This window comes from Aptenodytes forsteri, unplaced genomic scaffold, assembly GCF_000699145.1.
Source record: "Aptenodytes forsteri isolate BGI_AS27 unplaced genomic scaffold, ASM69914v1 Scaffold282, whole genome shotgun sequence".
Classification (NCBI taxonomy): Eukaryota; Metazoa; Chordata; class Aves; order Sphenisciformes; family Spheniscidae; genus Aptenodytes; species Aptenodytes forsteri.
The window spans coordinates 362,864-389,049 of record NW_008794089.1 but is presented as its reverse complement, the minus strand read 5'-3'; the positions used below and the strand labels follow the sequence as shown (position 1 = coordinate 389,049).

The following is a 26,186-nucleotide window of genomic DNA, read 5'->3' as shown; positions in this document are numbered from 1 at the left end:
TCTAGAAGGTGAATTCTAGAACCACCTCACTACAAGGACGTCGAGGTGCTGGAGCGTGTCCAGAGAAGGGCAACGAGGCTGGTGAGGGGTCTGGAGAACAAGTCTTATGAGGAGCGGCTGAGGGAACTGGGGTTGTTTAGCCTGCAGAAAAGGAGGCTGAGGGGAGACCTCATCGCTCTCTACAACTACCTGAAAGGAGGTTGTAGCGAGGTGGGGGTCGGTCTCTTCTCCCAAGTAACTAGTGATAGGACGAGAGGAAATGGCCTCAAGTTGCGCCACGGGAGGTTTAGATTGGATGTAAGGAAAAATTTCTTTACTGAAAGAGTGGTGAAACATTGGAACAGGCTGCCCGGGGAAGTGGTTGAGTCCCCATCCCTGGAGGTATTTAAAAGACGTGTAGATGAGGCACTTAGGGACATGGTTTAGTGGACATGGTGGTGTTGGGTTGACGGTTGGACTCGATGATCTTAGAGGTCTTTTCCAACCTCAATGATTCTATGACTCTATGATTCTAGACTCCTTTCATAGATCCCCTCCCTCCTCTGCTTGTCCAAAGTAGCTGGTGGGTATCTTGCAGTTTTCAGCTGTTTGGTAGGCAGCTCATTAGATCAGAGCAATGGATGACTGATTAATTTAACCTCAGTACCGATAGCATTCCTCTTCATGGGGAAAAAAATCCCATCTTAATATTTTTAAAATCCTAATAGAGTAACATAATAATATTTACCCCAGTGATCATCCTTCTGCGTGGAGGGAAACATTTCTTCAGATCTCTATTCTGATCCAGGACACACTATATCTAAAGAAAATGCTTCATCATCTCCTTACTATTTTGTTCACATTTAAAATTTTGACAATTTAAAACTAGTTGGTTAGTGAATTTCATACAAATTACAAGTAATTTTATGCGTTCCAGAACTACACTTCTAGTGAATGATTCACCAAAAAAGTATAATACGCAATGTATTTTACATGCATTTAGAATCTTTCAGAACTTCAGGCAAATATGATGTTTTACTAAGTAACCACACAGAGCAGCAGGCACGACTCCTGTACTCAGCACTGGTGAGGCCGCACCTCAAATACTGTGTTCGGTTTTGGGCCCCTCACTACAAGAAAGACATTGAGGTGCTGGAGCGTGAGGCTGAGGGGAGATCTTGTCGCTCTCTACAACTACCTGACAGGAGGTTGTAGCGAGGTGGGTGTTGGTCTCTTCTCCCAAGTAACTAGCGATAGGACAAGAGGAAATGGCCCCAAGTTGCGCCAGGGGAGGTTTAGCTTGGACATGAGGAAAAATTTCTTCACCGAAAGGGTTGTCAAGCATTGGAACAGGCTGCCCAGGGAAGTGGTTGACTCACCATCGCTGGTGGTATTTAAAAGATATGTATAGATGTGGTGCTTAGGGACATGGTTTGGTGGTGGACTTGGCAGTGTTAGGTTTACGGTTGGACTCGATGATCTTAAAGGTCTTTTCCAAGCTAATGATTCCATGATTGTATTAGCCCAATTCTATTTAGCATAATTGTCTTATAAAAAAAGCCTAAGACAGGGAATACAAAAGAAAAAAAACCAACCTGCTTTTAAGCTGTATTTACCTATCAAGAGAGAAACTCAGGCCCATACATCAGTTTGTTCAAGGAAGCAGCGAAGAAATGTTTATCTGTTGAATACTTCTTTGCTAGGAAGGGTACGTGTCAGTATGAGGCTACGCCCATTAGGAAAAATCCTTTGCTTTGGTAACAGAAAACATTGTTAGGTCAGCAAATATACTTAGTATTTTACTTTCCTGAGAACAGCTGCAATGACTCCAATACAGGGGAGTAAGCGGGAGAGGGGAGAACTTCACCGTTTAACTGAACCAACTAAAACATGCAGCCACTAAACAGAGAAAACATGATGGCCATTAGCAACTACGGCAATCTCCCTATGCATACTTTTATTACTTTCTGTAACCTCTTTGGAGATTTTGAACAAATGCTAAAATTAGAAATGAAACAGGAATTTGGGACATAATAGCTTTGAGGAGATTATAACTTACTTCATTTAGCATAAATAAAAAGACAGAGGTTTTCTAAGCAAGAACAAATCTCACATTATCTTTCATCCTCTGTCATCATTTCAAACACAGCTAAATCAAGCTGCAATGTATTTTACATGCAATTTTAGACTCTTTCAGAACTTCAGGCAAACGTGATGTTTTACTAAGTAACCACACAGACCAGCAGGCAAGACTCCTCTGCAACAAGACTATGTTCTATTATTCTATAATTGGTGAAATAATTCCTAATTACACTTTACACATATAAATTTCAAGCCTGTAATTGCTATGTACAGATTTTTATACTTTGGTATAATATTCATTTCTTCCCATTTAATTACATAACGTGTGCAAAATGCAGTAAAAAAAGTTCCTGACAAAAATCTTGAAAAAATACTTTCTTTTAAAAACAAAATCTATTTATGAATCCTCAGTTACTTCTGTTGTCACCTGCTGAGCAGTCAAGACTGAGTAATTAGCACTAAACTCTCCACACCCCCTCCAAAAAAGTAGTGGCCTCTATAAATGAATTGGTGATCTAATGTTAAATACTCATGTCGAAGTATATTTCTACCCACCCAAAGGCTGGCCTACCTACTGGCAGTTTCATCAGAGAAAAGCAAGCAGTGAATTAACAAACCAAACTCAATGGCTATCTGTAGAGCAGCCGCACTGCTTTTTCTGCAATATATCTTGTTGTCTTTTTAATATCCACATTGCTTGGATACTGATATTTTATATTAATTTTTAATTAAGGGCATAGCTAAATACAAACCCTATTCATACCTAAGTAAATACTTAATTTCAGTCACATGTATCACCCTACCGACTTCTGAGATTATTTAGATGGTCAGTTAGACAGCTACTTCAGCTACGATAGCAGCACTGTTTTTTGCTCCTTTGATTTGACACAGGTCAAACTGATGCAAAGGCAATAATCTCAAAGAGAGTACACCTACAGTATGATGAGTACATCTGCCTTTCCTTTTGAAGCAGCTGAAGGTTTGTATCCACAGAATTTGGTATGTTCAAAACAAAAATTCACTTCAAACAGACAAGAAGGTTGAAAAAGTGCTTTGTGTTGTGAAATGACAGTAACACTTCTTTCTACACCCTTTCCTAGATGACTTGTAAAGATATAAACTATTTCCACATGCTTTCATTTCGTGTTTATTTTTCCATCACTCATCTAAGAAGAGAAGTAAAATGTACACAGTGAGAGTGAACGTTTGCATTTTGCTCTCAAATAGGAAAAATGCCTGGTTTGAAGTCTCTTGCAATAGCAAATGTGTCACAAGGAACCTATAACTTGCTGTTATTTTTATAAACCTGCTTGTAATATAGGATAGAGTTAGATATCTACTTGATTAGCATTGCACTGGTCTTGCTGTGCCTTTAATTTCAATTAGAATAGCTGTTTGGCTGAGTAACATTTTAGTTTTTTAGATTCTGAAAGGACATATTCAGAGGATAAAGACATTAATATGTTATTTAAATTTCCAAATATTTTGAAATTTCACTGTGGATACACTAAATGTTCACCTTCCTTTAATAACACATATTTATAACTGACACTAGTTGTAACAGCGTATTTACTGGAGTGAGAGCTTCTGACAGAAGAAAGGCAATTAAAGAAAAATCAGTCTATATTAAGGACATAAATAATGTGTTTCGAAACACAGAAGTTACAAAAGCCTCAAGTATACATTCCTGTTAAATGCATATTCTTACACCCTAAGAACAGGATGTAACACTGAAAAATCCAACAAGTTCTTAAAATCAATAGGGCTCACCTTGCAAAGTATCTCCACTTAGGGTGGAGAATAAAGAATACCAGAATACTGCATCAATATAACTTAAGTTCCCGCTAGAATATACTTTGCAATAGGGTAAGTTGTCTACAAATACTACATCCAGAAAATACACATTGTATGGACAGTGAAACACAAATTCCAGATTTAATGTTAGATTCACAAGGGAAATGTTAAAAACAAAGAATCAATAGTTTGAAAAAATACATAAAGATGAAAAGTACATGAAAGTAGAAGGAATAAAGCATCTGCATGCTGCACACTGTCAGCACTTTTCAGTATCAAGGTACATATAAGAAGAAAAAATGGGAAGTGTAATTTGCTACTGCAGTTCTCAACATGAACAAATAACATATCCAAAACCAGCTCAAGAAAGTCATTGAAAGATGGCCGATTCCTACGTAAGATGCATACATTAAAGGTCAGATAGCAAACCTATATGGGGAACTGTGAGACGTAACAGAGATTCCTTTATCAAGACTGTAATCTTGATGAATTTGGTACAAAGTACCAAACAAGAAGTCAGGTTTATCTGCCAACAGTATCAATAGAAATGAATATAATTATAACAATATGATAATATCTTGATAACTTCAGAGCCTGAAAGATGCTGTCTCCCTTCTGAAAACGATGACACCAGTCTACAACTTCCTTGTACCCTGTACATGCTAGCCCCTACCAGGGACAGGCCACGAAGAGGGACGGGTGGGGGGGGGGGGGGGGGGGGCGGGTTTGCACACCCCAGTTGTCAGTAAATATTCTTCTCTTTTGACTTCATGATTTCTCAGGGGCATGGGGAAGAAGAGGGAGGGGGTTTTTTTGTTTTTGTTTTTTTGTGTGTGTGGTGGTTTTTTGGGGGGTTTTTTTTGTTTGTTTGTTTGTTTTTACGAAATCTGTTATTACATAACTGATTTAAACATCAAAGTTTCTCTAAAACTCAAAGCCTGTATCTTGATGACTGGAACAGAGACTTCAGCTGTTTTTGAGAAATGGGTAGTCTTGAGCATCACAGGAAATATTAGAGAAATCCTAACTTCTCCCTTTTTCGTTTGTGTCCCTGTGGAAATACTGTATCTGAAAGAACAAGATGTGCAGATACTAAATGGTGTTTCTGGTCATGCTAACTTTGGGTGTGACTTGAGGACTGCAGGAAGATACATTTCAGTTGCTGCTCCACGCCAAGGGAGCATCAGACTACATTTGGCGGAAGCTTCTCTCCAAAACCCAGCTCATGGAAATAGCAACCCCTCAAACTGGCCCTCGCAGGTTGTTAGGAGACATAGCCTGACTCTTCACATTCCCAGATCCATCTGTCAACCTAGACTGCCAATACGTACAGTTCATCATGGATGAGGAATGCAATGTTTGCAACATTGGTATCAAAATAGCAGGGAGGAAGTACTTGGGGGGAGTGGGGGTGGTGGTTGTTTTTAAAGAGGGTCTTTTTTTACTTCTTGTATCTTCTTAGAAATTAAACTGGGATCCATAGTGTAAATACTGTCTTTTTGGCATCTCAATTTATCCTTGTGTCTTTCTCATGCCATTCCTAAACTTGGCTCAGAATTCCTAAAGTATCTTTCTCTTTGTCTTCTCTCAAATGTGTCAGGATCTCCATATTTAATACTACCATTAATCATCTTCAATGCACTACTTTCACATTAAGGTGATTGACTCTTTCATTATAGGAATGTTTATTTTAACAGGCCATTACAGGCATGCATAAAAATATAAATACATTTTCCTCTTATGTGAGCTATGATGTGTTTCAGGTGTCATTCTAGACAATTAAAATTCAATTGGGTCATCCCAAAGGCCTGTCTGTAAACCTGATCAAATCTTGGCTTTTTTTTTTTTTTAAATTAACAATACACCTAGATTTTTTTTCAGGACTTCAAAAAAGTTTTGAAGAACACCTGAGATCACCAACAAAAGAAGTTTTACCCCTAAAACATATACTACAAAATTACAAAACTTCTGTTTTAAATTGCTATAATTAAATGCTACGGTTGCTAAGTAGCCAATTGAAATTGTGTGGAGAAAATTTCAACATGTGGCTGGCTGCTCAGAGTGTTGACATCCGAATGCTGTAGCCAGTTTTAAGCTTAGGATGAGTTCTTTAAAACAATGGCAATAACACTCCTGGCCTCAGTGACCATGCACAGTGAGGAAATAATTCCTGCTTCTTTATAAACTGTCTACTTGAATCATACTAGAAACCTACATGAAACTAGTCAGAGACGAGAAGGAAAATGGCAATGACAGAGAAAGCTTGCCTGACTAATTAATGCCTTTTTGTGGTGGTTGGAAATCTCAATCTTCAAATACCCACTCCTACTCAGCCTACAAACTTGCCTTTTCATGGCTCAAATATTCCTCCTTGTCAGTAAGAGGCATAAAACTAAAACAGTATATTTTTTTAAATGTTATAGCATAAGTACAATGCAAAGTGAACATGTCAGCATCTCATCTGAAAACATCACTTTTTTTTCAGCAGTGAGTGGGACTCCAAGATGAACTTAGGCTGAAGAGAGTGGGAAATCTCGTAATTTCAGGATGATGGGCCAGGGTCATGGCTTGAGTTAAGATTTTTAAATTAAGTTGAGCACTCAGGAAAAGCAGCTGAAGATCAAATGATAACTAAAGCCTGATCTGCACAGTTTCTGCACTTTTTTTTCTTTGTTGTTGGATTTTCCATTTTATTTTCTCCCTTACTGGAATACATATATCGTCATCTGCAGCTACTACCATTTGAGAGATTCTGAAGTGCAAGATGCCAAATACTTATTCTCCAGGATATCATTAGTATTTTCATGCCTACAAAACATAACTCACACTACAAAGTTGCACCACGCTACTTATATTGATTACAAACCAATCTATTTAAGAGGAAACAAGACCTATGACAAAAATCTAGCCCTTATGGTCTCTCAGATAGGAAAAAAAAAATATCCAGGCTATCTTCATATGAACTCCAAGAAGACAAGGTGGCAATTAATTTTGAAAACAAAAATACAGTAGGAAATTTTAAAAGTGACCCTTTTGTTGGAGGGAGTTATATACTGAAGCATGTCTACAATCTAGTCTGCAATGCCAGTGTTTATTATGGATTCTCCTATAAATTTAGCTTAGTAAATGAATCTACATCTACTTAAGACAAATATTTTAAAACAAAAAATGTTTTCTTACTTGATTTGGTATGGTCTTGTGAGTTGGGCAACCAACAGGCAGTATAGATAGTCTCACAATTTACATACTGTGGTGAAAGCAAAGAATACCTATTTTTAACTGACCATTACTTTGTGACAGTGATTCAGTGAATGCTCAGCTGAAAAAAACCCAACCACTTCTAAAGAGTCAATTGAATCAATTGCTTCAGCATATAAACTCTCTTCAGGCTGCGAGACTTGGTGGGATAGACATATAAATGTATTTCCCCCCTTCCCATACATATAACATACTTGACACTCATCAAACTTTAGATAAATGCAACAACTGGGTTAATTAAAAACTCTCTTTTGACCCCACAGTTACACACTTTATATGAACAGAAGTGAGAGCTGGGCTTACGCTCTGTGAGGGATTTCTAAGAAGTTACACATCATCTAGCTCAGTACGTCTTAAATTTGGATGGCCTTATCCTGAGCATACTCTGGTAGTGTGAGACACCAAATACAAATTCTTTGAAACCAGCTGGTGTCACTTTGATGAGCTGCAAGATTAGGGAAGCAGTGTGTAAATCCTGCAAGGACAGAAACTAATCCAAGAGTTTGAGGTGCAAGGGTCGTGCATTACGGACTCCTAACACCAAGGCCTAACAAAGACTATGACATTTCAAAAATAGGGTTTTTTTGCTATGCTCTTTGCTTCAAAACCTGAGCATGGCTTTTTGACAGGTCTTCTTCTAGAAGGGAATGCCCAAAAAGGCTAGGTGACTTTTTGTACCTTTGAATGGCCACGACTGCAATGTCATTTTTAAACACAATTTAGTATTTTATGAGAACGGACCTCTATTAAGATGCTTTTGAGAACTTAGTACTCTCCATAACCAACAAATACTTATGTTAATCTTTTCTCAATGGAATGCATGTGCAAATAGCACTAGCTAAAGACATACCATTCACAGATGTACACATTTAAAAGAAATTAAAAGAGAACATTAAAAATGCTGCTACTAAGCATCATTTGCTTGCTTGCACAAAAGAAATACAGCACAATCTTTAAGTGCATGCTTGACTTTTTTCCTGTCAGGCTCCTCCCTCATTCAGTAAAGTTAAAGGTATTCAAAATTGGGTTTATTTCTCATAACTAAGGTGTAGCTCCAGGTCATATTTTAATATATATCACTCAAACCACACAATAAAAAAAAATTAAATTCCCAAAGGGTTATTTCTCTGGTGCTCTCACATTAGAAGCTATACTTTCCAGAAGCATAACTACTGCACCTTTACAACACTGCTTTTTAGATGAGTCCCAGTTTCATGGCTAAGAAACCAAAGTACAGAGAAAACTAAGGGTAAAACCACTATGTTAGGTTTTTCAGCATTTTCAACAACACTGCATTTTAAAATGACCAAAGAATACTTTAAAGAGTTTCATTTACATCCATGAGAACTCAGTGCTGCTACGTATTTAGCATATGGTGTCACAAGGCAGGCGCTCAAAACATGAGGCACACATGTTTAATGACCACCTTTTAACATTTCGATTGAGTGACTTACACAAGTAATCATGTGTGAACTGTGTGGCAGATGCAGGAAGAGATTCCTGTCTGGCATTCAATTTCTATAAAAATGGAGCCATATTTCTGCAACCTCTTTACCTCTTTCGCTACTTTTCATATTCTGAAACAAACGAATTAAGGATCTGACAGATGACAACCTGGTTCACAAGACAGACTAAATGCTCTCCTACTCAACAGTCAAGTTTATCCTGCATACTTCAGGAAGAGGGTACGGCAGAAAGATGTTAATTCATTTAAAAATATCACAGGGCTTATGAATTAGAGGTTCTTCTACAGTAAATAAAGTTGTTGGTGAATTTTCTCATGTTTGTGTTGTTCTTATTTATTTATTGTGACATTTTTAGAAATCAAAATTTAGGTGTTGAAAAAGCCTAACCATTTTATCTAGTGTAGTTACACAATTTCTAATCTAGGTCTCGAGCAGAGCAAAGCTGACACCTTTGGGCTCACAAAACACATAAAGGACCAGAATATGTGGCAGCAGGTGAAAACTTATCTTTTGCATGCACTGTCTGGGGCTCCATTCCTCTTTAGTCATAGCCAGCTTCTCTCCCCCACCCTTAAAAACATGGGACAGCAAAAAAGCACATCTATGACACTGCAGTCAACTTTCTGCCCAAGTCTCTTTGCAAAAGAACTAATTATCTAAAAACAAGCAGCAGAGCTCACAGGCAAAAAACAGGTGTAAGAGTATGTTGATATAGTAGACAATAGATTTCTGGAAACTTGTTACCAAACACGAGTGGATCATTTTATCAGAAACATTTCCAAATGTACTTCAGACTTAGGCAGACAACCAGCACTGCAAATTCCAGATCAAACTATTAAATTCTGCAAAGTTATAGGCCAGTGAAAACAAAACCTCATAACAAAAAGTGTTGAACTACCTCCTTTATCATTGTTTTTCTTATCTAGACAATAGATGTATATTAAATGTGTGTACAAACAAAAGCCTATCATTAATATAAACATACATTTTTATTTAGAACCCCATCATATTTCAAGACTTCTCCACCATAAGCTCTCTAACTATCATTGTAAGATAGGCAGGCCAGACAAAAACATGGCATAGCCATGGACCACATTTCACTACAGCCAAAATTTAAAAACCATTTCCTATTACAATATTCCTCATACCAAAATACAAGTGATGTCTCATTTTGAGCCATTCCTATAACATCTGGATATAGAACTATCTCGCAACACATATAAAGCCTGCATAACTGTGTATATGTGGGAATTGCATACTACAAACAGTCTTAGAATTAGATTTTCCATTTCACTTCTTCAAACTATGTTCCATTCCTTAGTGCTTTCCTCTTTAGAACAGAATCCACTTTCCTAAATTTCCCACAGACCAAAAGCTTGAAAACATTTGTAATTTAGTATAAAAGAGCTACTTTTGACAAAATTAAAGGGTTGGGTATGCTTGGTGGTGTGGGGTTTTTTTCATTGCATAAAATTTAAAAATTGAAGTAAAAAGTTGGCTTGAAACACCAAATCAAAGCTAGGCAGTACACATTTTCAACTCAGCAAGACAGGCAGGAATAGAGCTGAATTTCTGTTTCAAAATAGAATTTAATTTTAGACGCCTTCGTGTGGATGTTTCACTTTCAATCAATTGGCATTTTTAAGTGGAAAAACATTCCATCGGAAAATTTCCAACCAGTTTTAGTACTTACTTAATAGACACATGCAAAATTTAATTCCTCTCTTTCTCTTGTCTGTTAGGAATTACTTCCAGACACACTGTATTACCTCAGGCCTTCATCAACTGCTTTTCAGTTGCAGAAACTTCTATATGTAAAAACTCCCTGCAGTATTATGGACATGAATATAATTTCATTCGACTTGGGACAACCCTTAGTAGGCCACAAAAGTCTATTTCAACAAAGAATAACAATTAAAACATGGTCATATTTAAAAAAAAAAAACAACAAAAACCCAAACCAACAACAACCATGCATAAGATGATTTAAAAAAACCCAAAAAACCAAAAAAACCCCACAACACACTGTATATCTTTTGCTGTTCTGTGTGTTCACAACACTGCTTGTAGAAGCTTTTACCAGATGCTAGGACATTTTTGCCAGGATGTGTTCAAGTGAAATGACTTCCAAAATAAGAGACGATCTGGAGGTTAATAAAAAAAACTTACCACCTTCATAAGTTTCCACAAATAATAAACTTAAAACATCAGTAATTTTCCAGCTATCAGATATTTCAATACTTCAATTTACAGCACTTTTTTCTGAGGCATATTCAGAGAAATGGCTAAAGGAACTGTAATGGCCTTCTGGGACAGGAAGACTAAGGTTTCTGTAAAAAATGTTAAATTAATTTTTATAGTGATGCAAAGTCAGGGAAGGGTTGTTAAGGGATGGCCTCTTGCCACAGGGTGGAGTTTTGTTTTGGTATCCTTTTAGAGTCTGCAGGTGTTTGGCAGGAGCTGAAATCAGGGCCAGCTGTGATATTTCAGCTCCGATATTTCCCTCCCCATATTTCTCAGAAGTGATGCATCAGGGTGATGTCTTACACCTGATGTACTCAACTTGTGTGGTATGACTGTAACCGGTTGGGGGGGGGCGGGGGGAAGCACCACTGCATGGCTTTCGTATTTATTTTCGGCTGGCAGCATTCATATAGTAAAATTCATCAGCATAAATGGATTTAATGTGGTAGAACATCAGATAACAAACAATGTATTACACTGCCCACAATATTTCTGGGTTGTTTTGTTGCTTCTTATATATGCCAGTCATTTAATTAAAGTAGTAACACTGTATAAGAACTGTGAAAGAAATTACATTGTGAAAAAGGGGAGGGTAATGTTTTAAAGGAAACAAAAAACCCCTTTAGTCCCCTCACTTAACCAGCAAAGATCTTTGTTCTTTCATACTTAGCTGCAGTACAGACCGTACCTGGTTTTGTTTTGTTTTATCTTCTGGGAAATTTGAATAAGTTTCTATTAAAAATGGTATTCTTCACTTTAAAGTTTGTTTTGTTTGGAAAACCTCAAACCACATTGTATTTCATACACATGTTCCCCAGGGTATGTTAAATGGGACCATACTGAGGTCACTAGTAAGTTTTTAAAACGTTTTAAAGAATTCCTTTAATGTTTGTACTATCTTGGCCTGGTTAAGAGAACACATTTTTAAAAAATAGCTTGAAAAAGTTTGACTGTAAAAAGCTTCATTAAAATAGTCTATACTGTACTTTTAAGAGTTTGTAAGAACTTTACAAACATTCTTTCCTCCCTCTCGTTTTTAAGAAAATTGTTCCCTTAACTAGTGAATCTGCTCCTCTCTCTCGGCCTTTTTATCCATACATGCACAAGTACACACACACTTCTATCCACAGACTGATTGACTTAGCAGTACGAATGCCTGTGGCATTCATTTTAACTTCACAAATGAATAAAAGATTATAATCAGTGGGAAAAGTGGACCTTTCACTCCATTCATGGAAAAAACAGTATCACCTGGCACTCCAACTTAGTAAAAAATTTCATGTTTTTTGGCAGCTCACTTGGAGTATGACTGAAGCTGCTAATGATATTAACAAAATGTCCTGGGATCAAAAATGTGTTGTTTTATCTCAGTTTATAGAAGAAGTTATACAAACCACTCTTGGCCTTCAGAGTTCTGAGGTCCTTTTAGTTAAAATAAAATAAAATTTGAAAACACGACCCACCTGTAGCTGATTAAGTTCCATTAGACCATTTCAGTCATCTCCTTTACTTGTCTTTCCTATCTCCTCAGACCTGCTTCTATTCCTCCCTTGCATTATCCCAACCCCCTCCCAGGATTTCTGTCTTTGGCTGGTCCCAGTCCAGTGCACCCTTTGCAGCATTGCTAACAGTTGAGCTGGCATATGCTTTGACAACTGTTGACGTCCATGCAGTGCGTCTTGGTCGCTAATGGTGCGAGACTGCACTTACAATGAATGTTGGTTGCATTATGGATATCAAAATCCATAGGTCAAGTAAGAAGACAATGGCAATAAAATGAGCTAAAAAATGGAATTGTGTTTAGATCCAATTCTGCTGGTAATGCCCAAAATGGAAGAGGTTAGCAAAACCTAGGTATAATCTATTAGAGGTAGATTAGAGTTTGTATATATTGAAGTATCACCTGGTTTGATGTTCTTCCGGGGTCTTTGCAATGGTTGAAAGCAAATGACTATGAAAAGCAGATTACTGCGTTATGATAAAATCATTTTACATCACACTGTTTGTACTTGTTATACAGTATTAGTAAGTAAGGTTATTAAATGCAAGCTGAGTGACATCTTTCCTAGAAATGCATTTTCTGATCTAAACTGAGCCTGAAAAATACCACCATATTATAATGGGAGCACTGTGAAGAATGATTACAAAGTTCTCATACTTAATGATTGGGTTGAGCTTTACACATGAGAAAAATCTTGCTGTGATTACAGTATGTTGTTGATGGTGGGTGCTGGTTTTTCCCCATTGTAACCGGGATTTCATAGTGCAGAGGATACCTAGATTACAGATTCTCAGGTGTTGCTAGACTTCTTCCCTAGTCTTAGTCTCAGGGAACTGTCAACCTTTTTGAGGTTTCAGAAACCAAAATTGCAGACTGGCTTATGAAAAAGCAAAGCTATACACAAGCACGTGTGTTTATCCCAGACGCCTGCTGTCTATACAGCAGCAGAAGGATGAGCAAGTGGAGGGAGACTGGGCAAGGTACAACGGCAAAAACTGCAGTTCAGAAGAAACGTAACAGTGAAAAGCTTTGCTTGAACTGTTCCTAAGCCTCTAAATCCAAGCTACGGATAAGTGATTCAGGGCAATGAAGCCACCTGTGAAGGTCTGAAGTCTTCACCATCAAAATAAAAATTTGTGTAGAACTTAGAAAAATATACTTAAGATGCTGAGTATGCTACTCCCCAAATTGCTGGTCGGCTGGATGGCCTCTCAGATATGTAAAGGTGGAGTGGGGGGCTTAATTTTATATAAGTGATGTAAAGTAAATATCTTGCCATAAGAGCAACACCTTAAAATGTCAACACTTTTCCATATTTCAAGAAATAAGAGGAAAGAACTGCAGTCTTCCCCCCCCCAACCTTGAACAGAACAATAACTGTGAGAAAATGCTTAAGGAAGCAGGCAGCACCAGAAACAAAACAAACATATAATATGCAGCATCGCCACAAATACTGACTTTTCATTTCCAAAAGTAATAAGAACATGATGTCTGAGTGCCACTTATGTCAGAAAAGGGTGTAGAAAAGACAACGTTTCCAAACAGTTTCACGAGGGGCTAACTATGTTAGGTAATAACCTGACATATATATATGAAAATAATATATATATGAAAATAATATATAATTATAATAATAATAATAATATATAAAAATAAAATTAAGGTGAATTCTAACAAAAGCAAGGTAACCAAGCTAACCTCTCTTCAATTTGGGAGGTAATAGACATCCCATGACATACTATGTTTTAAAAAGCCACCTCTTTCAGAGTGGAGCTGACTTCTTAGAATTCACAGCATCAAAAAAAAGCAAAGAATATTTTTCCAATGTTGCCCCAAGTACAGCCAAGTCAACCACGTTCTGAGTAAAATAAAGACTCTTGCTGTATGTTCTTCAAAGCCCAACCTTAATCCCTATGAAAGTTATGAAGTGAAAAATTTGGCCCACGCATACTTTACAGCATGGTACTACATCATTTTAGGGAAAAAGAGCATATTTATTTAAGAAAAAAAACTTCTTTCCTTGCAGTAGCCTAACAAATATTGTCTTATACCTTTAAAATATAATAAACATATTTATAAAAAAACATATTTATTATAAACATATTCCCCTATGATAGAGATTGTTTTGCCTGTTCTTCTTTCCCAAAGACTACAATTGTATTCACAGTCCTGACAAACACTTTTTGACAGTAGGCATGGACACACACAAAATTGGCTGCTTTTTTTTTTTCCTCCAACGGTCAATCATTTTTCTGGTTACTCTCATTATTAGAAATTAGTTTAAAGGAGATTCATCACACAATAGAATAGCCGTAAAATATTCTGTTACACTATTCAAGACAGTATCACTCGATTTGTGTTGGGCCCTTTAACCCATCATAAGCCAGAGGATGAGAAGGGGAGGGATCAGGGAATATGCAGATAGTATAACTCTAGAGATACTCAAAAGTAAAAAAATTGTTTATAATTAAGTATAGATGCAATTCAGTGAGAGACTTAAAATTTAAAATAAATAAATGAATAAATAAAAAGCTGAAGTGTTCTCAGCCAGGGAAGCCACCAGGCCAAAAAAAGGTTAAAATCTTTCTGCATATGACTTTTCTGCTTCATTTTTCTGTTTCCAGTCAAAAAGTTGCCCATTTTTTTCAAACAGTATAGATTCTGTTTATCCATACTCCATACAGAAAATCGGTTGCTTCTGGACAGCAAGAAAGGTACTTTTCTGCATATTTATCTGACAAAATGCAATTACATAATATATTACAGTTTCTTTCCCTATTTTACCAGCCATTTTTGAAAGACAGACTCCATACAAGACATGGAATACCTATGGTTTAATGCATTATGGCAAAATCTGTGTTCCCAAGCATATAATTCATTTAAGGATCTGTATTTATTTCTTATTATGCCATATTATTAGCTTAAACTCAATCCACCATGTAACTCTCAAATCCCATTTTAAAGTAGCTGAAATCAGGTCTGAGTGGCAGGAAAAGTGGTCATTACTCAGCATTTGTAAAACACATGTAATAATGTATAGAAAAGACTTGGTGAGAACAAACCTGAGGATCCGAGAATACTTGCTGCATATTGTTGATTGGGCCATATGGAACCCCACTACCTTCAAAGAGCTGCAACCATTCGATCGTTGCTTTTTCTGAAAACCTAAGAGCAAATAAGAAGCATGCATGTGGTTTCAACTCTGTGCTTTCAGATTGCGAAAAACCTATAGCATGTCTCCTCCCTCTCTCACTGCTTCCATACTCTTCCCCACTGATTTCTTCCCAGGCGGTAAATAACATAACAAAAATGTACTACACGTGTTCTTCAGAAATGCAAAACCCAAAGACGCAGGGGAAAGAACATAGCTGAACTGACTTCTATTTCTATTTCTACCTGATCATCTGAAGCAATCCAGCAATGACGTAAAGCTAAATTTATCAGCAGTTTCAAATAAGGATCAATGGGTTTCCTCCAGTCCTTAATTACACTAATGTGCTTCACATTTGTTTTCTTTTATGTACGTATTTAACAACAAAAGATAGGTATAATGTGGGTACGAGTCTAACATACGACACTGCTCACTAAAAGCTGATCTAAAGCACCACAGTGTTTTTCCTGCATTACATCCAAAACATATGTCAGGATTAACAGCCACATTTTTTGGTCAGATAACAACATTGATTACATATTTATTTGTTGTACATGTATAACATATCCTAAGGACATCCGGTTCAGCATATATACACTGTGCCCACGCTGGTGAACACAGAGCTCCATGTCCTTGTATCACATACAAAAAGCTCAGCTTATTTCTTTCTAAGCATTCAATTCCATAACTGGTAGCACCACTCTATTTATTTCCCCTCTTTTGCTAGGTACTTTTTCTTTCCTCATCTGCCCGGTAGAGTTACACCCATGAAGAAAACACACTCTTGAAGCAATACCAGTCACTGAGAGATGGTATTTTCTGCAGCTGTCTGGGATTCTAAATCAAAGGTGAACTTATTTGGAGATCGTATCTTAAATTTCATGAAGGTAAATAACAGAGGTCTACCAGCTTATTAGAAAGGAAAGATCTAATTCATGATATGCACAACACTGAAGTAATTTAAAGACCTGATGAAAATGAAATTAATAGAAACCTTGATAAGGGACACTCAATTACTGGTATTCTGTAGCTCACCAGTTCAGAGTTTCCTAAGCGTTATCCGGAACAATGTCAGTAACACTCAGCTTTACTCCTAGCATATTATAATGCAAAAAAACCCTTCCAAGTTTCTGACAGAAAGTTAACAGAGACAAAGCCCAAAAGCACAAAACCCCCTAAATCAATACAAAGTCAAACTTTGTAAACTTCTTTTTATACATATGCAGAGATTGGCTGCAAAGTATTTCATGCTACTTTGAGACTAAAGAAAAAAAACTAGTGATGGTGACAAATGACAGTTATAGTAAGTATATGGCACAGGTATGGAACCAAGCTTCACAGTTAATGTGTTTCTCCCTGTGCAGGAACGACTTCCCCAAGCTTTGATGAAATAAATCCTGATACCCAATGCATTTTGCACTCTAAATAAATAGGAAAATGCACAAGTTTTGCACTGCTTTTCCTCAGAAATAGAAGCTTTACTCCTGCTGAATACACGTGAAGTTAACAAACAACACTAGCAGAAATGGAAGGAGCAATAATACAGAAAAATCAGAATAAAAGGCTTTAAAAGTGCAACATGTATTATAAAATGAAGCATCACTTCTGAAGAAATGAAGCATAATGAAGCATCACTTCTAAAGAAAACAGATATAAGATTATTGCACTGTTCAATTATACACTTTATTGAATATTAAAGTTATTTCATGGTAAAGATGTAGTCAGCCATAAAGATAATGCCACTCACTCTTGGACACATCTAGGGTCCATCTAATTTAGTATTCTATTGCTGACCATACCTAGAACCAGGTACGGTTTATACATTACAGGAAACTGGGGAAAAAGGTAACTACAGAGAGGTAGATAACCGTCCTTCCTCAGCGATTGCAGCCATTAGGAAAGCATGATTTTAATCTAAAGTATAATTTGTATTTCCCTTCAGTAGTCTCTGTTTGGCAACAATTCTCATAATCCGTATATTCTTGTTATTCATAGCCTTCTATTATTAAGGTTTGGGGCTCAAACTACTGCACAGTGTAAATATGATTCACACGAAAAACTGTTTCCCATCAGTTATTGGTGCCATTTATACAAAACTGTGCTGATTCTCTGCTAGCAACTGAGCCACTTCCCTCCTGAGATGCTTCATAATTCATGGCCCACTAACTCCCTTTTTATAAATTAAAAGCTTTTTTTAGCTACTACTTTTTCTGACACTTCAACCTCCACTACTGTCTCATTTCTAACAAAAGACAGCACATCTGCAAGAGGACTCTTGGACTCAGCATCATAACTTTGGTGCTGAAAACCATCACTAAGAAATTATTGTAATTCTTAATATTTATATCATCATTCCCTTGATCTATTAGTAATGAATAAGCCCTGCTATGTTATGTTCCTTGTACTTCCTTTTAAGACAGAGTTTATAAATATTCTCCTGAGTTTAAAAAAACAAACAACTTTTGGATTTAAAGGATAGTCTGAAAATGAAGTCTTTTCAACAGGAGTGTCAATTATCTACATCTGCATAATCAGCATGCTACTTCCTGATGTCATGGCAAATCTGAATAATTTTCAAGACATACATTCTTCTTCAGTAACATTATGAGTGACTCAATAGACAGTGAAGTGAGTGCATGTTTTGCAAAATTTCTATGGGGTGTATGAATTTCTGAAATTTTAGCTTCTGCTGAGATTTTTCCTTCCTATGTAACAGACAAAAAAAATTACCACAATTTTGCAGAAAACAAGTGATGTTCTGTTTTAAAAAATACTTGTTTTGAATGGACCTAACAATTGTCTTAGTCTTACTTATTAATTTATTTATTGGTGGTTGGAGAGAATTCCTAAAAGCTTTAAACTCAAAGATGTAAAATCCCACATTCTATCACCCTCAAAGGAGACAGACAGCATTGTCTCTTGAAATTGAAACTCTTGACCTAAATCTGATGTAGAATAGCTTCCTTTCTTTGTGGTAAAAAGAGGCTGTTGAGAGCATATTGTTAAGCAAACTGTTTAAAAACAACACAGAACATCCCCACTGCCAATGAAGGTCTATTATTCAGATTCTGAGAGCAACAGCATGCAACTATTTGGTTCATTCAGCTGTGGTTTAGATATTGAAATATTTGTTGTACAGCAGTAAGGGAGAAATACTGTTTCAAGATTTGATAAAAGATAAGGCGTGGATAAAAAATGCCCCAAGTTTACCTCTCTGATGTCAGCTGCACAAGCTTTGAATTTTTTTTTTTTTTTTTTTGCGAACCTGTATGTATCATTCCCTCCATCTAAATATAATTTTTAATAGCACTTACAGAAATAAATACCATAACCTTTCCTTATAGCAAAGGACTGGTGTTTAGGTTGCTAGGTATCAATTGACATCATGCTCAGCACTCCAAAATATCAAGTAAAGACCTTCAACAAAAACTTCCAATAGAAGTAAAAGACTAAAATTCTCTCCTGAAAATGAAAGGCTCCATCAGCAGGAATTTACAAGGCCTGGCCAATCCTCTTCCCCTTAACACTTGTTTTAAAACATTTTTCTATGTTTTGATATTGCTTTTTATAAATATCCTACTTAGTATATAATTTCCTTTTCTTAATGGAAAAAATTTACAATGTCATCTGCTGTCTTTCAGTAGGGAAAAAAAGTAATTTTTATATACATATATAAATAAAATCATTGATGGCAACACATACAAGGCTAAACAATGGTCCATCTTCCAAACTTAAGCTAGTAAAAAAACATCCAAGACTGTACAGCAGAGCCTCAATGATACTCAGTGACTGGAGGAGAGCTCAACCATGTGATTCACACTACAGCTTCATATATTTCCAGATGAGTCCCTTTTCCCTCTAAAATGTTCCATCTGCTATAGATATAATCACATAAATGCCATTTAAATTATCTATGATTTATTTGTAGAATCATTTTAAATCTGTAGCTTAGCTTTCTACAATTATTACCAGTATTTTAGAAGTTCAAAAGAATTTACTTTTTACTGTACTAGTCTGTGGTATGAAGCTTGAATGCAGGCTTTCTGAACACACCTCTGAAAAAAGAAGGATATGTACCCCAATGGAGAACAAACCCATTGCTAGGACCTTTACTGCAAAGCCTGTACTAAGGCTTACTTCACTAAAAGAGGTAGTAGTCTCCATGATGTCTTATTTGCATTTTAAGCAGTACTCTGAGCCTCCTCTGCACTGAATTACACAGCACTCATGAAGCTACTGAAGTTGCAATATTGAAAAGAGGCATCAGATTCTGAAACATTTAACATTAAAGATATTTTATGCTTAAAAATATTGTAAGAATAGAAAGTGTAGCGTGAGCTGAACTAATTGAAATGTTATTTCATGGGAAGAAATCCAACTAAGTATATTTTTCCTCGATTCGTAAATCTGGCAGGCACCATTAAATGAAAAATGCTAAATTTAAACTATACACTCAGTAAATTAAGCAAAAAACATTACAGCACAATATAAGAAATAGCCTCCAAAAGTCCAAAAATTAAATATCAAATAAAAAGGGCTTACACCTTATTTCCTTACACAAACCACAAGTGTAGTTTTGCTTCTTAAAAAGCAAGACCTAAATCCCCTTCTGCTTTCTAACAAATTCTAATTAAAAAAGGGAGAATGGATAATTAATTGCAAAAAAGAAAGAGAGCATCTGCTCGACTTGCACAAGTTGGATGAAATGGCTTTAATGAGTTAGCAACATACCTGAGTTCTATTAAAATGTACTAAGTTTCTCATCCTGTTAATTATTAACGTAAACTGTTTCTTTTTTAGCAAATATTCTGTCTTTCAATGAAATAAAGACTTGTAAAGCATGAATGAATCCACTTTGTGTGCATTCTTTGCATATATCCCATTTTCCATGTTTCCTAGGAAACCTTCAATCATTGCTACATCCTATGTGGAAGGGCATCCACGCTTCTCTAACGGATAAAACCATCCAATTCCACACAAAGTGAGTTTAGAAGAACTACTGAAGCAAAACACTGCTCTTTTCTGTAGGAAGCTTATAGCAATTAATTTAGAGAAGTAATTTGGACAGCTACCAAATGCAGATGGAACAGCAACATCTAGGATTAGTAATAGTTTTTTTACATGTGGTCAATCACAAAAACCCTCTCTGTTCTTGCTAAAGTCCACGATAGCATTCTTGTGTTTTCTAGCACAACCTGAGTTTGCATTATGGTTTTTGCACTGGTTTGTTCTATCAACAGTCTATTTACTTTCGAGTATCTACAATATTTTCTCTCTTCCCTACTAATCATCCCTTTAATGGTAGTTGACTCAGTAAAATAGATTGTACAGTTTCTTACAGTAGCATCTATGGAAGACGCTATACAAAATAAAAGTCATGGGAAAAAAATTTATTTGGAAAATTCAAATAATGGATCATTATCCCTTAGTGTACAATAAATATACAATTAGAGTTTTCAAAATGTATACTATAGTATTTACTCAATAGTCTGTAAGCATCTCTGAGTTAGCGTCTAGTATCCTCTTGGCTACTGATTAATCACTCAGCAAACCACAACAGACCCTTAAAATCTCTGGAATCAACATGATTGTACTGACATGTTTTGCCGATGGATATGTCAACTACTTTAAAAGATGTCACATATAGCAGATTGTAAGTGGTAGCTACATAAAGTACAGTCCAGATATTTGTAGGTACCACAAATCCACCCTGAAACTTGTTTTAAATTTCTGCATACTTTAAATATTGTTACCAGTTTGATAGAACCATTAATAAACCTTCACCTTTATGTGCAGAATTTCTGCTAGAGATGAATGGACATTCATGTTCCTTTATGAAGTTTTGCATGCTGTTTTAAAACCATACATGATTTTTAAAGAAGAGCATACCAGAGAGAGGGAAACACGTCCATATTGTAAAACATGTTTCTTATGGCTCCTGAGTAGTAAAATCCAGCATGTTCCAGAACTAATTCTTTTTGGATTCAGATAATGTTAGACTATGCACATCAGAAATGTACTCCTTCTCCCAAACCTTCCTCTCTTTTTCTCAAGTAAGCAAAAGGACTGTAACTTCTATAGCTATAACAAAGGAAGTGCAAATTAACTGCAGGTCAGCTAGGTAAACACACATCAGTAAAAGCACATTGAGAATAATGGAAAGCTATATTGATTTTGTTGTTGTTCTTTTAACTACTCCAGGGGAGTAAAGAGCTAACAAGGGTCAGGTCAAAAAGCTCATTCAAAAATCAATTAAAAGATCTCCCTTGATTTCAGCAGCCTTGTAGGTAGTAATGTATGTCATCAGAAAAAAGATAGCAAGTTCCTTTTCAGGAAGGATCTTGAACTTCACACTTACGTATGAAAATGCTTAGAGGCTTATTAAATGGTGAGAAAAGAACACAGAAAATACACGTTAGCTTACCCAGTCCAAAAATCAGATGTTTGAGACATTTTGGATCTCACTCTGTTGCACACATAGAAGTCAACATAAAACTAATAACGATTTAAAACAAAGCATTTTAAAGCAAACTGGCAGTTTGGCAGCTGATACCCACACAGCTCAACCATCTATGCACTGATGGTGAGGTAGATGACTGGGGAAAGCAAACCTCACCAGCTATGCCACACTGAAGTCAATTATCTTTCAAACTTCAGATACCTGTCTTGCTGAAGCAGTAAACAACCAGATGCTCATTCCTGTAATGTTATCAACAGTGACTTCAGTCTGCAAGGCTCTTGGTTTTAAAAAACAAACAGTGGGGAGGGGGAAGGAGATTTACAGAGACTGGGTGTGTCTCAACAAGTGTGAATTTAACAATGCTCCTCATCAAGCAAATTAAACATTTTACAATACACTTTCCCCTTTAGGTGCCCTCCTCTTCTGTTACTAGGTGGAAACAATTTAGCAAAGATCTCATTAACTGAGGATCAGGTTCCTCTGTGCTTCCTTCCTGCTCATTCCTTTTCCCCTCACACTTATATACGCCATATGCAGCTGTGGTGCGCAGTCAAAAATAAGGGCTTTAAAATACAAGTGCTAGGAATAGAAGTTCCACTCTGAATCGTTTCCAGCCCTAACACTTCTGATTTAAGTCTACAATAAATTAGCTATAGCTGCAGGAGCACTAATCATGATGAATTTATGTGTTCTTCATTATGTGAGCTGCTTTACTTTAAAGGCTGATGGCATGTCTGCTATTCCCCTTCCTCCTGTACTCATTCAACCCCACACACTCTGTTCCATTTACAGGTTATTTTCCCGAAGTACCTTGGATTACACATTTAGCTGCACTGTGTTAAAATATGTCTACATCGCTGAGATGCAGGGTAGGATTAACATTCAACTTCTGGAGTAATTTGAAGAAGGAGGTCAACAGATTAAGCCCCCTTCCCCAAAGCAGCTTCCCTTAAAACTGGCATTATACCAGCTTTTGCACAGATGCATCTCAAATTACATGTGCACACTATATATCTATGTCTTGACGTATGTATGCACATATACACATATGTATGTATATACACACATACACAAAATAATCCACATTGTGCCTGGTACTATTCTGTTCCAGAGGAAGCAAAGGTAAAAGTGGAAGGGAGGTGGGGGAGAACGGAGCAACAATTAAAACTTGGTTCTCGTGGACAGATATACATCTAACTCACAAACCAGAGGTTTCCAGTGGAAACATAAAAACCAGAGCGCTCTGTAGTCTGTCAGTTCTCACATGAGCTGGGAGTCTCAGGGGTCTCTGTGGTAGCCATTGAACCTGACCTCCACCCAGGTAGGGTCAATTTAAATTTGACTCCTGGCACACACCCAAGAAAGGAAGGCATTCAGAGGCAATTTGCTTTTGTCAGAGTTCTGCTTTGTTGTCATTTGGGGAAAATGTCACCTAAATAAAGAGGAAGATACAGAAGGCACCAAAACTTCCTTTTTTGCAAAGCAAACGTAGTAGATGTGCAAATGTCAGCAGTAGGAGGAGAAAGAGGAAATAAGAAGCTGGGGGAGCCATAGGAAGTGGAGGAAGGTGATGGGGACAGGAAAAAAAGAGCATAGCAGGAAGAGGACCAGAGATGGGAAAGGGATAACACCACTAGTAGCAAAACAAGTACAAAATACCCCACAGGCTATATTCTTCTTCCCTGTGAATATCCTATGACCCAATGGTCCTTGCAGCATTGTATTCATTTCCCAATAGACTATGGAACTGAAAAACACTCCCCCTCTCAAGATGTCTGGGACTGGTTTCTGTAATTCCCTCCTCTTGCCCCAGTGTGAGAGCTGGGTCTCTTAGAAGCAGCATATCACTCCAAAGTGGTCTACCTTCCTATCCATTTTATTGAGATCTGACAATCTCTATGGATATGTGAATTTATCCTCCCCTACCTGCTCTCCCCTGCTCGCTTTCATGTGTACTCTACAGAGGGAGTTGAGATTTTGTAAGCAGACAGCAAGTTGGGATGAAGAGCTAAGGACAGATGTGTTTCACTCTTCATTTCTGTCAGGGAAGAGAGAGGATGAGAAAATTCTTTCTGAAATGAATGGAGCAATTCACACCTCTCAGAGCTGTTGTTTCAAGCTACATTTATGTCTCAAGCCATATTCATCTCCATCTTGTATTCTCACTCAGCTCAGGACATCCGACTGTGATGAATAGGTCATTTCACACCTTTCTGAAAACTTTTCTGTTTAAAGGTCAATTTCTTCTAAGTGCTATATAATCCCCATGCTTATCTAACTGCCTTGAAATCTAGCACAGTTACTGCAGGTGGTGAGTAGAATTATTGATCTAAATTAGAGGTCATTTGAGTCAAGAATTCCCAAGTTACAGCCTTTTTAAAAAAAAACAGCATTCCTTAACATTGACCGATTGTACCAATGTTCCTTTGTGCACACATCTAGAATAAAACTGTGGCCAGAGTCTCAATTGCTTAACATTTACCTTAGCAAATGAAAGGCATCAACTGTCTCCTTGGTATTCAGAGTTCAGATGTTTTTAAAAATTTCAGCTCCACACATGCAGCAAATTAAATGCTCAAGACTTCAGGAAGTTCCTGACCATTTGAGTAGGTCTGAACAACTCCTCCTATTCCTAAATAAAACCTGGGAAATCCTTTTCCTTAAGAGGAGGAGGCTAAGAATCCTTCTTCCCACACTTACTAAGTACTCAGAAGTTAGACACGAATTACAGTTAGTCCATTTTGAAAATTAAGAAAAATAGGAAAAGAAAAGGTAAGTCATACCTCTGGAAATAGTTCACAATAGAGATAGGAGGAAGGGGACAGGTTAGATAGGTCAATGGAAGCCTACTCTAGGCTCTGGTGGGACCTCAGCTCAATAAGATTATAACAGCATCAACAGCTTGGAAAAAAAGTATGCATGTATGTACTGTGCAACAGCAGTGATATATGCAAGCAACTGCAGAATACCAAGTATCTGCCATATAAATGGTGCTTAAAATACCAATGACTTAGTGGAGCAGGAAGAATGTATAAACTGAAAATGGCAGCAAAAGAGGTTGGGGGAAAGGGAAGGAAACACAACTATATGTTTCCTCTCATGTGCTTCTAGTCACCATAATTACTGTTGAGATGCTGAGATATAGACCACATCTGTGAATCTTTTCACTGGCCTTAGCAGCAGCAACACCCTCAAAGGATTCCACTACAGGACCGTAATTCCCATTTATGTTTCCAAGCATGACAAAAGAGAAGGAACATTTAGGAATCACCAGATTCCTACACATAGATGCAAATTTTTACCTGCTTTTTCCTGCTCAGCCTGGCACACCAAAGAAGTTTGCTGACTTTTTCCATTGCAACATCACTGGAAAAAAGCTGCTTTGTCTCAAGTTGTATGCTACCCGCCTGGCACAGCATCAAAACGAGACATGGATGAATGGCCTGACTAAATCCTTAAAGAGCTTTCATGTTCCTTTTTGCCTTCCACCACACAAAGGAGGGGCTCATCTCAACAAAAGTGACTGTAGTAGAACCCATGTCAAGAAAATCACAAGTCGTCTAAGCTGCTCCAGCTCATGTCACCACAAATTCATTGTGAGGTGGATAGCAGTGTACATATAGCGAGTGAATGGGAGGGTCTGCAGGTGTTTCTTTCCAACTAATGCACCTTAGGTTTATATTTTCCATGTGCTGGAAGCTGCAATACTATCAAGCAATCAGTGATTTAATTAAGGTATTTTTCAGTGAAATTCGGCCATTACTATTTTGTCATTTCCCTTCATTTCTCAAGGGTTGACATTTTTCAGCACTGAGAAACTATTCATTTAATTCTCTAAGTAACTTCAAAAATGAACCACATATAATTTTACAAATAACTGTACATTAGTGAATAAAAGCAAAGTTACCATGGAATGTGTATGGAAACATATTCGACCTCCATTAGAATGCCAAAGGTGTTTGTTACAGTCAGTGTTTTAAAACTGAATGCCAGATGAATTCACAAGAATATGACATAACAGAATACTATTGGAAACATCTACTCCAAAAGTGTGTATACAGTCACACACTTGCATATAAATTACACAGAAATTCAGCCTAAATGATGCTAATAAAACAGAACATAAACTCTGACAAAAAAGACATAAAGCAGCAATTGAAAGAGCAATGAGGTAATCTGATGAACTAATAGCTACAGATATAAAAACAAATAAGAATTCTGGTGATTCATTCAAAGAACAACTCTTCCTTG

At 36.9% G+C, this 26,186-nt stretch overlaps 1 protein-coding gene across 1 annotated transcript in view; it reads right to left on the bottom strand.

Moving 5' to 3' along the window:
- The window catches only part of SUGCT (succinyl-CoA:glutarate-CoA transferase), a 332,361-nt gene that overhangs the window by 181,856 nt on the left and 124,319 nt on the right, over positions 1-26,186 (bottom strand). The window contains exon 11 of the mRNA XM_009274789.2: positions 15,387-15,489. Within this exon, the coding sequence (XP_009273064.1) occupies positions 15,387-15,489 (103 nt within the window). The remainder of the gene's footprint in view (positions 1-15,386; positions 15,490-26,186) is intronic.